We start from the raw sequence: 17,233 nt of genomic DNA, 5'->3' as shown, positions 1-17,233 counted from the left end.
TACCCGGACTTCAAGGGTTAAGTTACGAGGAGCGATTACACAAATTGGGGTTGTATTCTCTAGAGGTTCGAAGGTTAAAGGGTGATCTGATCGAAGTTTATAAGATATTAAGGAGAACAGATAGGGTGGATAGAGAGAAACTATTTCCGCTGGTTGGGGATTTTAGGAGTAGGGGGCACAGTCTAAAAATTAGAGCCAGACCTTTCAGGAGTGAGATTAGAAAACATTTCTACACACAAAGGGTTGTAGAAGTTTGGAACTCTCTTCCGCAAACGGCAATTGATACTAGCTCAATTGCTAAATTTAAATCTGAGATAGATAGCTTTTTGGCAACCAAAGGTATTAAGGGATATGGGCCAAAGGTGGGTATATGGAGTTAGATCACAGATCAGCCATGATCTTATCAAATGGCGGAGCAGGCACGAGGGGCTGAATGGCCTATTCCTGTTCCTATGTACCCTTTCCTCTCCAAAGTTCTTGAATGTGTTGTCGCCTCCCAGCTCCACACCCATCTCTTCGGCAACTCCAATTGAATTCCTCAAATCATATTTCCCACAGCACAAGAACGGCCCTACCCAAAGTCACAAACAACATTCTCTGTGATTGTGACGCATTATCCCTCCCTGGCCTCCGCAGCTTTTAACAACACCGCCACCTCTAATGCCTCTTCAATTTTTACCTATCCGATCATAAGCAGAACATCTCTAGGCATAGGCCTTGGCTCAGTGATAGCACTCTCACCTCTGATTCAGAAGGTTGTGGGTTCAAGCCCCAATCTAGAGACTAGAGCACACAATCTAGGTTAACACTTCAGTACACTACTGAGGGAGTGCTATACTAATGGAAGTGACATCTTTTGGATGACATGTTAAACCAAGACCTTGCCTGCTCTCTAAAAGATCCCATGGCACAATTCGAAGAGCAGGGGACTTTTCCCTGGTGTCCTCGCCAATATTTATCCCCCAACCAACATCACTAAAATAGCTTACCTAGTCACTTATCTCATTGCTGGTTGTGGGATCTTGCGGTGCCAAAATTGGCTGTTGTATTTCCCTACATTACAACAGTGACTACACTTCAAAAAGTACTTGATTGGCTGCAAAGTGCTTTGGGACACCCTGAGGTTGTGAAAGGTGCTATATAAATGCAAGTTCATTCTTTCTTCTTTCAGCGCATCTCTACAAATGGCTTCTCTTACCACCAATGCAGTGACATTTCTGAAGTCCCCCGAAGGTCCATCCTTGGCCACCTTCTCTTCCTCTTCCACACATGCATCGTTAGTGACATCACCTGCCGACATGGGGCCAGCTTTCACTTGTACACCGAAAACACTCACCTCTACCTCTTTCAACCACACTACTGCCTGTGCTGTCAGATTGCTTGTGCGACATCCAGTCTTGGATAAGCTACAATTTCCTCAAGCTAAAAGTTGGGAAGACCAAAGCCATTACCATTGGCTCCTGCCAGACTGTAACCTTGTCACTGACTTCACCCTCCTCCCAGTCACCTTCTCAGGCTAAAATGTACTGTTCACAATCTTAGCGTCCTTTTCAACCCTAAACCGAGCTTCCAACCCCATAGTCTCTCCATCACTTCTATTCCCGTAATACTGCTTGCCTCTGCCCCTATCTCAGCCTATCTGCTGCTGAACCCCTCATCCATGCCGGTCACCTCCAGATTCGACCGTCCAATGCTGTCCTGGTATGCTACTCATCCCCCATCCTCTCTAAACTTCAGTTCAGCCAAAACTCTGCTGTATGTATCTTATCCTGCAACGTCCCGCTTGTCTGCCCTCGTACACCTACATTGGTCTTCATTGTCTCCCCTCCACGACTCTGTAATCTCCGGTGCCAACACACCCCACCCCCAAACTCTCCATTCCTGACTCCTGCATTTTGACAACCTCCTCTTTAGCGACCATGCTTTCAACCTTCTAGACCCCATGCACCTTGAATTCCCTTCTTAATCCCTTCCACATCTTTACCTCTCTCTCTTCTTTAAGGCCATCCATAAAACCCACCTCTTTTGACTAAGCTTTTCGTCATCCCTCCTAATATCGCCTTCTTTTGCTTGGCATCCATTTTCCCCCTTACATTTCTGCCGTGGAATGTTTTTCTGCAATAAAGGCATTGTATAAATGTAAGTTTTTGATTTGTTCATTGGGGATGGACTCCTGCACATATTGCTTTTCCCATCCCTCTTTTTATTTCCCTTTTTCTCTCACTGCTCGTTTACTTCGCACTTTTCCCCTTTTCTCTCCTTACTTTCTGTTCAATAAATTTGTTTAGTGGTTTATAGCCAGAGCCACAGTTAAACAAACAAGAAGGATATGTATATCCCCTGCAGTTTGCAGAAACAGCTAACAGTAATCAAATGTAACTCTGTGTTTGTTGTGACCAGAAAGAAATAAGTCAATAAATAAACCATTAAACAAAAATGCTTTGTTTTTGTCAGTTTCCATCTTCTGTTAGAAAGATATATTCTTAACCAGTATCGTTAACGAGAACAAAATCTGAACAGACTTCCAAAGACATTACAATGCACAGTAATCAAGCTAAGCCATGTTGTAAGAGGGAAAACAACAGCTGTTGTCTTTTTATTAATAGTTTAACTATATTTGTTAATTTTATAACAATTAAAAAGAAACAGTTGTACCAAATAATCACATCAGCAATCCGTGACTATTTGTAAAATGGGTATCACACAACAATCTTTAGCGCCACAAAGATGACTCCAGTCAGATTTTCTGAAATAGACTGTAATTAGCAACTAACCAATTTGTGAATTTTGTACTATGAATGGTTCTTTTTGTACTATAAACTTTTAATAGAAAATTGCACCTCACAGTTTAACACAACATACAAATGGCATCTTTGCAGACTTTCACAGCCTTACAAGTGCTAAATACTACAAAATGTCAGTAAACATTCTATGTACCTCAACCTCCCAACACACAAAGCATCTTTCAAAATGTAAGCAATACAGGACTGGAGCTTACTTAACAAACATGACGCTCTACCAAAAGAAAACAGACATTATTCACTTTTCAGTGTTATTAGATGAGTGAACTAAGAAATAACGTATCCTGTGTCATTCTGTAAAAATGAGGAAATGTTTATTTGGACTATGAATGGTAGAGTGCTAAATTTAACAAGATTAATTTCTGTGTTGGTAAGTACAGAATATTATAGTACAGCACTTGGATTCAATTATAGCTCTTAGTTTCATAAAGAAGGGCACAAATCTCTATTTTATCTGGCAGGAAAGCAGTCATATACTGAAAAGATGTTAATAGATTCCTGCTAAGTCAAATAAATCCAACAATAGTTTAGAATAACAAATATTAGTAAGAACTAGACAAATTATGGCCTCTAAAAACACAGACTGTTTGATATTAGTTGTACTGTACTGGGTCATGAAACAGATAAATTAATGTAGCTTAATCTTTTTCCTATTAATGAGGCCAAAACAGTCAATTGCCAATGAAAATAAGAGAAATTCATGAAATAGAAATAAGATCACTGTTGTCAGAAAAGCGTTCCATTAACTATTTATAAATATTCCTCACTACGTTACAGCACTTTAGCCTGCAAAAATAGAGGCTGAGGTCATGTTTTCTTGCTATACACTATACTGGTTTCTTAAATATAATGGGTTAAAATGTAGAATAGTTTACACTACTACCTGCTTCTTTTTCCTGTTCAATGTTCTTCCCTCTTCTCCTGAAGGTGGTGGCCCATTCTAGGGTACGGTTCAACGGGCATCAACAGTCTTCCACTACTTTGACTCATGTAGCCAATCCTCATGCATGAGCCTAGATGGTGAATGTCAGCATTGGTAGGCTTATGAGCATCACAACCAAGCCCAATCTTATCCTCATTTAATATTTGCATAAGCACAATTTTTAACAAGGGTCACTGACAGCAATTAAGAGCATACACCCTGGCTATTAGTTTCCCTTCCTATTCCACAGCACTGAGACCATGTGTCACACTCCAACTGCAATCCCACAGCTTATTCAGCATAGGCCGATGATTGAACGTGGGACCTTCCCAATTTAAGTGATGCATTAACTCGCTAAGTCATTGCAGGAGCTCTGTCTGCTAACCTAATAATGAATCACATTCTCAAATATCCAGTTTTGGTATCTTTGTTCACAAACTCATTAGAGTTTATCTGTAGTCAGTAATATACCAGTAAGTGATAGCACCTAGACAGAATAACAACGAAAAATGACCCTAGTTTATAGCTTTCGGTAACAAAAATTATTTGTAGCAACACTCAGTATTTGATTCATGAATCCCATAACCCAGACAATAAATTAGCACTGCTGGCCTTAATTTTAGTCACAGCCAATAAGCTAATTTTCTAATATAATTAGAAAGCTATACCGGACAAACTGAATAGTGACATTATTATTTCAGTGAAAGTGTTGGTACCATTGTAACATCATAACATATCACATCATAAACCTCTCCCTATCTCTGATGCACATACATACAGAGCTTGGTTTCATTTTTTCACCAAAGCTATAAAGTACAAATAGAAAAATGCAGAGATTGGAATTGCGATTTTATTTGACTTGTGGAAAACTCATACTTTGCAATAAAATCTTATTCTGCCTAACTGTGTATTTTTCTATGGGCACTATTTTAACTCTCAATATCAATACATCGGCAAACAGCCAAGTCCACAACGAAAAGGAGTGAAAAAAATTCCGGATAATGAAATGGTTAATAAAATAACCAGAGGGAGTATGACACTGTTCCCTCTGCTCATCAACAATACTAGCAAAATAATGTTCGTACATCTTGCAGATTAACAAAATTCTGTGAAGGCAAATATGTGCATTGTGAGAGTTTATAAAAGTATTACATATATTTACAGATCCTTTATGACAAAGGCACTACTTTGTCATTTTCAATCTGAGTGACATTACCCATCCATCCATTCATTCTATGTTTGCTGGTTCATGAACACAGCTAAGTTTCACATGACAGATTCCTTCCATTCTCAGTTTTCAATGATTGAAGCAGCACCCAGTTCTGGGTTCCATCAAAAATAATGTCACACAGATGTGTAATTGTTCTGAAAGGTTGAGTTGCTAAAGACAATCTTCCTCAGCTAAAGAAACAGACTGGTTCTGCACATCATTTAAATCCGTAGATAGCGTGTCTGTTTTTTTCCCGTTTCCCTCTTCAGCACTAATTAAAAGGATATTCTCAGATTTGTGTGCTTCTTCCGTGCTATGGTGAAGTATGTTATGGTTACCATTTTCTTTAACATTGACCAAGACTTCACTATTGGTTTCTGTGATTTCTTTGTTCTTGTCACTATTATACCCATCTTCATTATTGCAGTCTCTTTCCACCTAAAAAATATTAAATATCCATTAAAGAAACCACAAAAATCATGGATTGATAGTGTTAATCTAAATAAAGTATGTTTGAACACCTTATGGCAACATGGTGTTTACTTGAATATAGGCCACACTTTTTAAGTACAAAAGGGTGGACATGGGATTGAGTGAACAGCTCTTTCACTATCCACTCAGTCCCATTCCACTGCCCTTAATGGACTGAATGGCCCTCTTCTTTCTATGCTGTACAAATTCGACGATGGTTCTAACGTATCTTCTTTAGAATAGTTGACACTGATAAGCATGTGTTCATTAACATAAATGCAACCACTGTATGAAGTTGAGAGTCTCTCCACAAGCCACTCCTATATACCTCCAAGTGCCCACCAGACAGCAGTAATGGCAGATGCCTTGGAGTCAGTAACCCAAATGAACAGAGTGTGGCCCTGACACCAGAACCTCACTGAAGGATTGATCACTGAAACATTGAACTAGGAATCTATATAATTTGACATGCAGCTATGGGTAGATAGCTTAGTCTTTCAAACTCTGTAGCTCCTATTTTGGTGGAGATCCACTGCCATGTTAGCATACTGTTGATCAAATCATGACTTACAATTTAGGGGAAGCAAAAGGCAGCTCATGTGACACAATGAAATGGTAATAATTCATAATAAAACTAAAAAAAGATAAAACAATATTCACACCTGTTGTATAAAGAGAATGCCCAATGGTAGGGCAAGTGATTTGTAATTGCTTAGGCCTGCTCAGAAACGGGTATTTTTACTGCCTCTGGAACTATTTATGCAAAATTGCAGTGAGTACAACATTTCAAGAGGTCTGTCGTGGGATGCCACTTTGTGCCAAATCAGTTGATCTAAAAAATGGCTAACATTGGGATAGGCTTTTTCACTGGTGAAGAAAGCCTTCATAACTCCATTGTGGAGTAAACTGGATGTTCTGCTGTTTCATTATTTTACAGATTTATCCTCAGTGAATTCGCCCAACAGCAAACTGTCTTCATTTAAAATCTACTTATTTCTTAGTACTATATCTCAAGTCCCAATTATTCAGGATAAGAATCTCACAGATCGAATCCGATTCAGTTTTAGGCTGTATTATTGTTTGGATTATTTTACAATACACCAAATTGATTTATAACCACCTATTTACATATTAAAGTCAGGGGAGCCCATTTACTTAGGAACATAGGAACAGGAGTGGGCCATTCAGCCCCTCGTGCCTGCTCCGCCATTTGATAAGATCATGGCTGATCTGTGATCTAACTCCATATACCCTCCTTATGCCCATACCCCTTAATACCTTTGATTGCCAAAAAGCTATCTATCTCAGATTTAAATTTAGCAATTGAGCTAGTAACAATTGCCGTTTGCGGAAGAGAGTTCCAAACTTCTACCACCCTTTGTGTGTAGAAATGTTTTCTAATCTCGCTCCTGAAAGGTCTGGCTCTAATTTTTAGACTGTGCCCCCTACTCCTAAAATCCCCAACCAGCGGAAATAGTTTCTCTCTATCCAGCCTATCCGTTCCCCTTAATATCTTATAAACTTCGATCAGATCACCCCTTAACCTTCGAAACTCGAGAATACAACCCCAATTTGTGTAATCTCTCCTCGTAACTTAACCCTTGGAGTCCGGGTAACATTCTAGTAAACCTACGCTGCACTCCCTCCAAGGCCAATATGTCCTTCCGAAGGTGCGGTGCCCAGAACTGCTCACAGTATTCCAGGTGCGGTCTAACCAGGGTTTTGTATAGCTGCAGCATAACATCTGCCCCCTTGTACTCCAGTCCTCTAGATATAAAGGCCAGCATTCCATTAGCCTTCTTGATTATTTTCTGCACCTGTTCATGACACTTCAATGATCTATGTACCTGAACCCCCAGGTCCCTTTGGACATCCACTGTTTTTAACTTTTTACCATTTAGAAAGTACCCTGTTCTATCCTTTTTTGATCCAAAGTGGATGACCTCACATTTGTCTACTTCTGCTTGTTAATGTTACTAAACCTGCTTCTCTAACATTAGTGAATGGAAGAAAATATATCTGTTTTTATGTACATCCACAATGTCCACAAATATTTCTTGAATTCTTTTTAAACTGTACTTAAAATCAAATGCATGCAGCAAGACCTGGACAACATTCAGGCTTGGGCTGATAAGTGCCAGGCAATGACCATCTCCAACAAGAGAGAGTCTAACCACCTCCCCTTGACATTCAACGGCATTACCATCGCCGAATCCCCCACCATCAACATCCTGGGGGTCACCATTGACCAGAAACTTAACTGGACCAGCCATATAAATACTGTGGCTACAAGAGCAGGTCAGAGGCTGGGTATTCTGCAGCGAGTGTCTCACCTCCTGACTCCCCAAAGCCTTTCCACCATCTACAAGGCACAAGTCAGGAGTGTGATGGAATACTCTCCACTTGCTTGGATGAGTGCAGCTCCAACAACACTCAAGAAGCTCAACACCATCCAAGATAAAGCAGCCTGCTTGATTGGCACCCCATCCACCACCCTAAACATTCACTCCCTTCACCACCGGTGCACAGTGGCTGCAGTGTGTACCATCCACAGGATGCACTGCAGCAACTCGCCAAGGCTTCTTCGACAGCACCTCCCAAACCCGCGACCTCTACCACCTAAATGGACAAGAGCAGCAGGCACATGGGAACAACACCACCTGCACGTTCCCCTCCAAGTCACACACCATCCCGACTTGGAAATATATCGCCTTTCCTTCATCGTCGCTGGGTCAAAATACTGGAACTCCCTTCGCAACAGCACTGTGGGATAACCGTCACCACACGGACTGCAGCAGTTCAAGAAGGCCGCTCACCACCACCTTCTCAAGGGCAATTAGGGATGGGCAATAAAATGCCGGCCTCGCCAGCGACGCCCACATCTCATGAATGAATAAAAAAAAGATACAGGTTTAATATCTGCAACTCCTTCATTAAATCCCACCTTGATATCAGTTTTATCCAGCTTGGTTTTGCAGTCTTTGTCCTTCTCTTTTTTCTTCTTTGAGGTAGAATGCTCCCGTTTGCTCCTTTCCTGGCTCTGGCCGCTTGAATTTTCTCTGTTCTCAACTCTATCTTTGCTGTGCCCTCTGTCTTTGTCTTTTCTTTTCTCTTTTCTATTCCTGCCAAAAAAAAAGATACATTTGTGTACAAAACCTCTACTGCAAATGCAATGCAAAAAAACATGGACTGTCAAATATCCATATTGACAATGATCATATTAACTCTCAAATTAGGCAAGGTCCCTGGAATTCTGCAGGATAAGAACACGACTTTGCAGCAATTTTCTGTAGGAATTATGGATATCTCAATACGATAAATATTTTTAAATTGCTGTATAAAAAGAGTGCTTAATTGAGGCTTTTGTTTAGACAAATTGTGGGTTTAGAACTGTTTAAAAGCAGTGAGCCAGAGTACCTGTATACTGTTCACAGTAATACCACTTAACCTGTAGCCAGATAAAAAAACTAATTAGGTAAACAATACTTTGCCCTTCTGAATACAAATGGTATCCAATCTCGAACAATACCCATCAATTTGCATTTCATTAATCTTTATGCTTTTCACACGTTGCATATTTACCTGTTAAACTCTTCACAGGTCCTGCAAAATCAAATTAAGGAGCTAAATTTAATGGTGTTTACATATTCCACTTACATTTCACACTTTGCAACCCTCTTCCAGTATAGGATGTGCGCTAAATTTAGCCCTCCCCAGGGGAAAAATTTAGTTGGTATAGATTTCTACTTCAAAGGTACCATATTCCATATCTCAGAGTAATTCACACAATTTAGGATAGGCTGGACAGTGAATCTAAAATGATCTGTATGAACAATTGTATGCCTAAGGACTGATGACAAATATAATTTTGTAGTGAGATATGATGCGGGGTTTTGTCTATAGAACAATAGCATATTTTTAATCTCAATTGTGCTCTGGGGAAAAGCAATGAGCAGAAAGTGCTTCTCTACAAAGAGGGAGAAGAAAAACAGCTGTCAAATAACCGTAGATCACTGCAGGGATAAATGCAAGAAAAGGAAGGGCACCAATGCTGTTGCCAGCATCAGGTCTCAGAGGTGGACTCACCTGACTGCACCCCAAAACTTCGGTGGCAGCCCTATGAAGTGGAGAGGGTAAGCCTCCCTAATCGTCTATATGGCACAAATCCCTCAATTTTCAGTAAAGCTGTGAAGGCAAACAGTCACCTGGATTCTCACAATTTGCTTCTATTTCCCCCAAAATGCTGCAATTGTATCCCAGGGGGAGGCTAGCATAATAAATTGTGAAAAAATATGAGACCGAGGTCTGGAAAATTTAATGGACAGCTCTATCTTAGAGTCAGGAGGCCTGCCCGCCCGGTGGGAACCGTACCAGCGGATGGATAAAATGGTGGCCTGGTGCTACCCGCTGGGTTCATGCGGTGACCTCATCAATATGAATACGTTGGGGTCCGATGACATCATTCGGACCCTGACAACATTTTATCTTTGGATCATGATTGCAATGCCAAATCCCAAAGCCGTCAGAGAAAGTTGGGGATACACAGGATCGAGGGCCAGAAGCGGCCCAGCGATGTACATTTAATGCTTTTTGAAGGCTTCCTTGTGGACCCGGAGGAATAGGAGTGCTCCTCCAAGTCCTGCAAGGAATCCTTGGGCCTCCCCTGCCTCAGGCTTCGTTTTCACTTTTGGCGACCGCGATCACCTTGGCCCCCTCCCTCTACTCATGTACCTTGCCAGGGACTGTTTTCTTGGGTCCCCAGCGGTGGCCTGATGCCATGCGATTTCCCACTCCTGTTGGCCATCACGTCATTCCCGCTGGCTTCAGGCAGGAGTCAGCAATGTTGAATGTAAATGAGGAACTGGAGTAAAAATGACCCGAGCCTTAAGCTGCCATGCATCCTCGTCAAACAAAATACGCAACAACAGCCTGCACATACACTGCCTTTAATGTAGCAAAGTGTCCCAAAGCATTTCATAGATAAGAGGGGGGGAAGAACAGACACAGAGCAGTGATCAGGGAAAAGTTAGTGAGGTGACTGAAGGCACAGTGAAAGAGGTAGGCTTTGAGCAGTATGTTGAAGGAGGGTAAAAATGCAGGAAGGATGAAGGGCCTCGGGAAAAGTTCCAGAGTGCAGGGCTGTGATGGTTTAAGGCTTGGCCACCAAAGTGCACTTAGGCTGTTCGATGTTAAAAGCAGTATGTAAATGCAAGAATCTATATTAATTATGTCTAAAATAAATGATTTAGTTCATTTTGTTATATATAGCAATTTGTGTAAAGTCACCTTCTCGGAGATGGAGATCTGGAAAACCTTCTTTTTGGCGTCCTGGGCCTTCTTTTTGGCGTCCTGGACCTTCTTTTTGGCATTGTGGATCTTCTTTTTGGCGTCCTGGATCTTCTTTTGGGCGACCTGGACCTCCTTTTGGGCGACCTGGACCTCCTTTTGGGCGACCTGGACCTCCTTTTGGGCGACCTGGACCTCCTTTTGGGCGACACGGTCCTCCGTTTGGGCGACACGGTCCTCCGTTTGGGCGACACGGTCCTCCGTTTGGGCGACACGGTCCTCCGTTTGGGAGACACGGTCCTCCGTTTGGGAGACACGGTCCTCCGTTTGGGAGACACGGACCTCCTTTTGGGCGACACGGACCTCCTTTTGGGCGACACGGACCTCCTTTTGGGCGACACGGACCTCCTTTTGGGCGACACGGACCTCCTTTTGGGAGACACGGACCTCCGTTTGGGAGACACGGTCCTCCGTTTGGGCGACACGGTCCTCCGTTTGGGCGACACGGTCCTCCGTTTGGGCGACACGGTCCTCCGTTTGGGCGACACGGTCCTCCGTTTGGGCGACACGGTCCTCCGTTTGGGCGACACGGTCCTCCGTTTAGGTGACCTGGACCTTTTTTTTGGCGTCTTGGACCTTCCTTTTGGGGTCTTGGACCTTCCTTTTGGGGTCTTGGACCTTCCTTTTGGGGTCTTGGACCTTCCTTTTGGGGTCTTGGACCTCTTTCTTGATGAACTCCTGCTTTTCTTTCTATATTTTTCTCTGTAAACATAATTACCATAATTACACATTACGTTCACATCGACTGTTAGAAAGTGACAATGATTGACAATAAATAATCCCTGCTGTCACCTTAGTGGCAGTACCACTTGGATCAGAAGATTGTGGGTTCAAGTCTGTTTTCTAGATTTGAGCACATAAACTAGGCTGAAACTCTAATGAAGCATTGAGGGAGTGCTGCATTTTTTTTAAGAGGTGCAGTCCTTTAGGTGAGGCATCTGCCCATTAAAAATTCCACAGCACTATTCACGGAAAAAGAGGGATTCCTTCCCCAACTAAGACCACCAAAAACAAAATAACTGGTCATTCATCCAATTGCCGTTTGTGGGATCTTAGTGTGTTAACTGGCTGCCACATTTGTCCAAATAACAACAACTTATATTTATATAGCACTTTTAAAAGAAAAATATCCCAAAGTGGTTAGAGGCATAATCAAAAATGGACACCAAGCCAAGGGAGGAGATATTAGGAGGGGTGAACCAAAGCTTGATCAAAGAGGTGCGTTTTAAAGAGGGTCTTTAAGGTGGAGAGGGAATTCCAGAATTTGGCCCTAGGCAGTGAAGGTACGGTTGCCACTGGTGAGGTGAAGGGGGGATGCACAAGAGGCCAGAGTCAGAGGAATGGAGAGTTCGGGGGGTTGGGGGTTGTAAGGGTAGTGGAGGTTACAGAGATAGGGAGGAGTGAGGGCAGGAAGGGATTTAAATGCAAGGATGAGAATTTTAAAATTGAGGCACTGGGGGACAGGGTACCAATGTGGATCAACAAGAACAGGGGTGATGGGAGAATGAGGCTTGGTGCAGGATAGGATACAGGCAGCAGAGTTTCGGATGAGCTGAAGATTATGAGGGGTGGAGAGTGGGAGGCCTGTCAGGAGAGCATTGGAATAATGTAGTCTGGGGGTGACAAAGGCATGGATGAGGGTTTCATCAGCAAATGAGCTTAAATGGGGCAGAGGTGGACGATGTTACAGAGGTGGAAGTAGGCGGCCTTTGTGATGGAGAGGGTATGGGGTTGGAAAATTGACCCAGGGTTGAACAGGACACCAAGGCTGCTAACAGTCTGGTTCAGCCTGAGACAGCGGTCAGGAAGCGGGATGTAATCGATGGCAAATTTGTGGCGGGGGCTGAAGACATTAGTATTAGTCTTCCCAATGTTTAGCTGGAGGAAATTGCGGCTCATCCAAGACTGGACACCAAAAGTAATTCATTGTAAATGAAGCGCTTTGCGAAGTTTCTATATGGCAAGGTGCTATATAAATGCAAATCTTTCTTTCTTGTATGATAAGTTCTAAAAATACAGCAGAAACCGGTAGTGTCAGAGACCCCCCAACTCCACACCCCCTCCCCAAATAGGCGTTGAGCCAATGATACGCAGCATATAAACTAGGTTGCAACTTCAGTATTCAGGTAGATTGACTCATTAAATTGAGGTCCCAGCACAAATTTAACGCACCGCCTACAATCATGTCAACAGGCGCATGCAGTGCATGCCCCGCCCACAGCGAGCCTGTTTTCATGTGCGATCAAATTTCTAGGCCCTCAAGTCTCTTGTGCTTGAGGTTTCCTCAAACAGGAGGTTATAATGTTGGGAACATGGACTTCTCTACAATTGCCATCAAAGTCTGTCCGTGGTCAACAAGCAATTATGCCAGTTTATCTCCTCCCCCAGATGGATCTTCTTTGGAAATGCATTGCTGTGCTTCTAGTAGTTTGGTTGAAAACTGGTGAAAATTGCTCCCAATCGGTGGTGAGTGAATTTAAGTAATAAGCAGCCTGAGCCCAAGTTTAAACTTGGCACCCAAGCAGTGGCAAGTGAACATGATTGTGAGATGAGGGGGTTATCTTATGAGGAAAGGTTGGACAAGTTGGGCCTCTATACACTGGAGTTTAGAAGAATGAGAGGTGATCTTATTGAAACATATAAGAACCTGAGGGGACTAGAAGGGGTAGATGCTGTGAGGATGTTTCCCCTTGTGGGAGAGACTAGAACTAGGGGCCACAGTTTAAAAATAAGGGGTCTCCCATTTAAGATGGAGATGAGGAGAAATTTTTTCTCTCAAAGGGTCGTGAATCTGTGGAACTCACTTCCCCAGAGAGCGGTGGAGGCAGGGTCATTGAATATTTTTAAGGCTGAGTTAGATAGATTCCTGATTAACAAGGGAGTCAAAGGTTATAGTAGGTAGACGGGAAAGTATGGTTGAGGTCGCAATCAGATCAGACCATGGTCTTATCAAATGGCAGAGCAGGCTCGAGGGGCTGAATGGCCTACTCCTACTCTTATTTCGTATGTTCGTTTGATTAATAAATAATCCTGAGAATAAAATTAGCAGAGGCAAGTGATTTCAAGCAATAGGCAGTCCCAAATACACAACTGGTTGCAAAGCAGTGACAAATCAACTCAAGTGACAGGCATCCATATAACCAAAACAGACTTCAAGCAGTGACATACGAACTTGAGTGTAAAAAACCACTTGGGTCGAAGTCTCTATAAATCCTTGCTGATGATAATTCAATTCTTTGCTTTAAAAAATCATCAGTCCATCAACTTTGAGACAATTCTAAAAATGTGAAAACATGTATCTAATTTTCTAAACGTAATTAAATGCCTCAGTTTATCATCAGGTATCCCACCTGCTTGAACTCCGAGATCTCCTAGATGAGCCGTTCCTTCTTGGGGGGGTCCTGGATGTCTTTTCTTTCTTCTTCCCATATTCCCCGTTTCCATCTTTATTTTCTTCCTTCCCTTTACTGTCTCTTTCTGTCTTCTTTTCCCTGTTAACGTGTACAGAATTTGTAAGTCACAGCGAACAAGTGCATATTTAAGCAAGGTACAAGTTAATGTATAAATTTACTCCAAAGATGCATATTTCAACGCAGTTATGTTTAGTGCCAGTTTTTCTCAACTTTTTTTTTCAAGCCATATTAATTTTGCTGGAATATCTAACCTCAAGCCTCATAGGATTTACAAAAATATAAGAATATTGTGCATTAGTTCTAAAACTAAATTCAACCGTAGTTTTTAAATTAGAAACTACTCATTAAAGTAATGAACTCTTTTGATTAAGAAAAATGAGTAAATTCTATTTATGGTTGAGATTATAAGATTTTAAAATAAAATAAGATCCAATTTTTCTCAAGTGACTGTGGCTGCTTTTGCCTTAATGGAAGACTTGTACTTAAATAGCGCCGTATCAGGTTGTTGAAACAGCTCAATGCATTTCACACAATGAATTGCTTCTACAGTGTAGTGATATTATCAAGAAAGCTGAACTTTGCATTGGGAGTTACAAAATAAAAGCCAACCAAGAACATCACAAACTCATCCTTCCAGAGACCTAATGGTCCATCCATCTCAGCATTGGCCCTAATAAGTCTGAGGCCATTATGCTGAAGTTGTATACTGCTTTGCTTGCACCTTGAGTACTGCATTCAGTTCTGGTTACCAAGGCACAGGGGAAATACCTAAGCCCTAGAAGAGATGCGGAGAAAGGCCACAAGCTGATCTTTAATGTTGAAGGATTAAGTTATGAAGGGTAGAAAAACACGGGACTCTTCAGTCTTGAAAGGAAGCGATCCAGAGAGCAGCTTATATAAAGATACCAAGTGAATAAAAAAATTCAACTGAATATTATTTTGACTTATATCACAACAGGACAAAGGGACATAAGAAATAGGAGCAGGAGTAGGCCATACGGCCCCTCGAGCCTGCTCCGCCACTTAATAAGATCATGGCTGATCTTCGACCTCAACTCCACTTTCCCACCCGATCCCCATATCCCTTGATTCCCTTAGAGTCCAAAAATCTATTGATCTCAGTCTTGAATATACTCATAGGTACAAACTGGTAAAAGACAATTGCAAGCACTTCTCCCAGTTAGGCTGGTGGAGGCAAAAATTCTGGAATTATTCACAAGGTAGATGCTGTGATGGGTAGAGTAGGTTTCTATGGGATGGTAAGCCAGATGGGTCAAATGAATTCTGTTAGGGCTAACTTCATTGCAGAAATGCAGGCATGGAGAAGATTTGATTGAGATTTTTAAAATAATAAAGGGATTAGATTCTGACCAGTGGACAAGTAATTTGAGATGGGTAGAGATGGGGGAACTAGGGGGTATGGTTATAAAATAGGTAAGCAGAGTTAGTTTAGATGTTAGGAAATATGTCTTTTCATAGAAAAGTCATTGCCCCCTGGAGCAGATTACTGAAGTATGTGATGAGAACAGATTCCTTGTAGTCCATCAAAAGGGAGATTGACAATTCTCTGAGAGAGAAGGCCATTTCAAGTTATAACAGATAGTTTGTGGGCTGACTGGAAACATAGGGGACTAACTAGTTACCACAGTCTCCTAGAGCTTGCTTGATTGCTTCAGGGGATCACAGAAGAATTTCCCTAAATTGGCCTATGGTATTTTCTGCTTTGTTGCCTGTTCCAAGTGATTGGGGTCAATGGTGCATGAGGCCGCAGCATGTCTGGACAATACAGATTTGATGGATCAGAGGTCTTCAAACGTTTGCACTTATCCTCATGATCTTCTCAGTTGGATATTAGAAGAAAGTAATTCTGGAATCATTCAAGAGGAAGTTGGATGTTGTATTCATGGGACCGTAAGTTTTAAAGAAAGAGTGGGCTATCTGGGCTGCATTAACTGTAACGATTGTTGTACTTTTTAAGTGAGTCAGGAGCTCCTCCAATGGTTCAGTGAGTTTATCCAGTCAATATGTAAGCCAAACAGACCGAGAAGTTACCCGGTCTGTGCTGATCCCAGCTGGGGCAGCATTAGGGGCACTACAACTAGCCTCAGCACCACTGAGTTGAGAAGGGTTAAACAAAAGTTGGTAAACGTTCTTGCTCCTGATCACTATCTAGCAACCCCTCCTGGAAGTGCAAATGTGGGACAAGAATGGGTTACATGTGATACTCCCATTATAGAATAATCTGCCAACACTTATTGTCAAGACTCACAGACAAAGTCCATTTGGATTGAGTACCAGAGGGTGATGCTACCCATAGAGCTATACCCAAACAAAGGTCAACACCAACAGAAGAGGAGACATTACTGGGTAGCAAAAAAAGTCTGAGCCTTCCAGAAAAATGTGCTAATGACCAGGATTCCAATGGCTTTCATCACTTCAAAGAGAAAAAATATTTTCCTTAAAAAAAAGCATGAAGCATTTAAAAACTGGGAAAATAATAATCTGGAATCATAAGTTATTTGTTCATATAATAGGAACTGAAGTTATCTTATTTAATCAAGACATCCAACTTAGTTCTGACCCAGGCTTTCAAAAATAAATTTAGATAGCTCCAGTGCTTGATTTAGATAAAATTATGCAAAATTGGTGAGTTACCAAAATCCCTTCCATTATATTTTCTCTCCTTAGATGGCAATCCCCCTAAAAGTGAAAGAAATTAGTATTCTTATTGTTCAGATTTTTTGGGTGTCCAACTGAATATAAATATAGGAAATTGCCACAATTGTGTCAAAAATCTTAAACAGTGAGCTCCATCTGCTGGATTTAGCAAACGACACAATCTAAAGTAGGTTAATTAATGAATTCTGATAAATGTCAAAACTTCTTTGCAGATGCTGCTTGACCTGTTGTGTATTTCCAGCACTTTCTGTTTTTATTTTTAATTAATAAATCATCTTCACCAGGAATTTATAGCTTGCAAGTCAGATACAGTACAAGGACAAATTTAGTCTTGGCAAAATTGGTAGGAGCCTGTGGCTTCCTCCTTCATTAATGATGACATTATCATCTA

At 41.7% G+C, this 17,233-nt stretch overlaps 1 protein-coding gene across 3 annotated transcripts in view; it reads right to left on the bottom strand.

The window, feature by feature from the left end:
- Positions 1–2,564: 2,564 nt before the first annotated feature.
- srek1 (splicing regulatory glutamine/lysine-rich protein 1) overlaps positions 2,565–17,233 on the bottom strand; it is a 59,952-nt gene continuing 45,283 nt past the window's right edge. For all 3 annotated transcript variants that reach the window (XM_067982616.1, XM_067982617.1, XM_067982618.1), the window contains exons 9-12: positions 14,101–14,241; positions 10,691–11,452; positions 8,349–8,526; positions 2,565–5,371 (exon numbers count right to left, since the gene is read on the bottom strand). In XM_067982616.1, the coding sequence (XP_067838717.1) occupies positions 5,105–5,371; positions 8,349–8,526; positions 10,691–11,452; positions 14,101–14,241 (1,348 nt within the window). In that variant the 3' untranslated portion in view covers positions 2,565–5,104. The remainder of the gene's footprint in view (positions 5,372–8,348; positions 8,527–10,690; positions 11,453–14,100; positions 14,242–17,233) is intronic.

The sequence above is a fragment of the Heptranchias perlo genome, chromosome 4, assembly GCF_035084215.1.
Source record: "Heptranchias perlo isolate sHepPer1 chromosome 4, sHepPer1.hap1, whole genome shotgun sequence".
NCBI classification, from domain to species: Eukaryota; Metazoa; Chordata; class Chondrichthyes; order Hexanchiformes; family Hexanchidae; genus Heptranchias; species Heptranchias perlo.
This window is presented reverse-complemented; position numbering and strand designations above follow the sequence as displayed.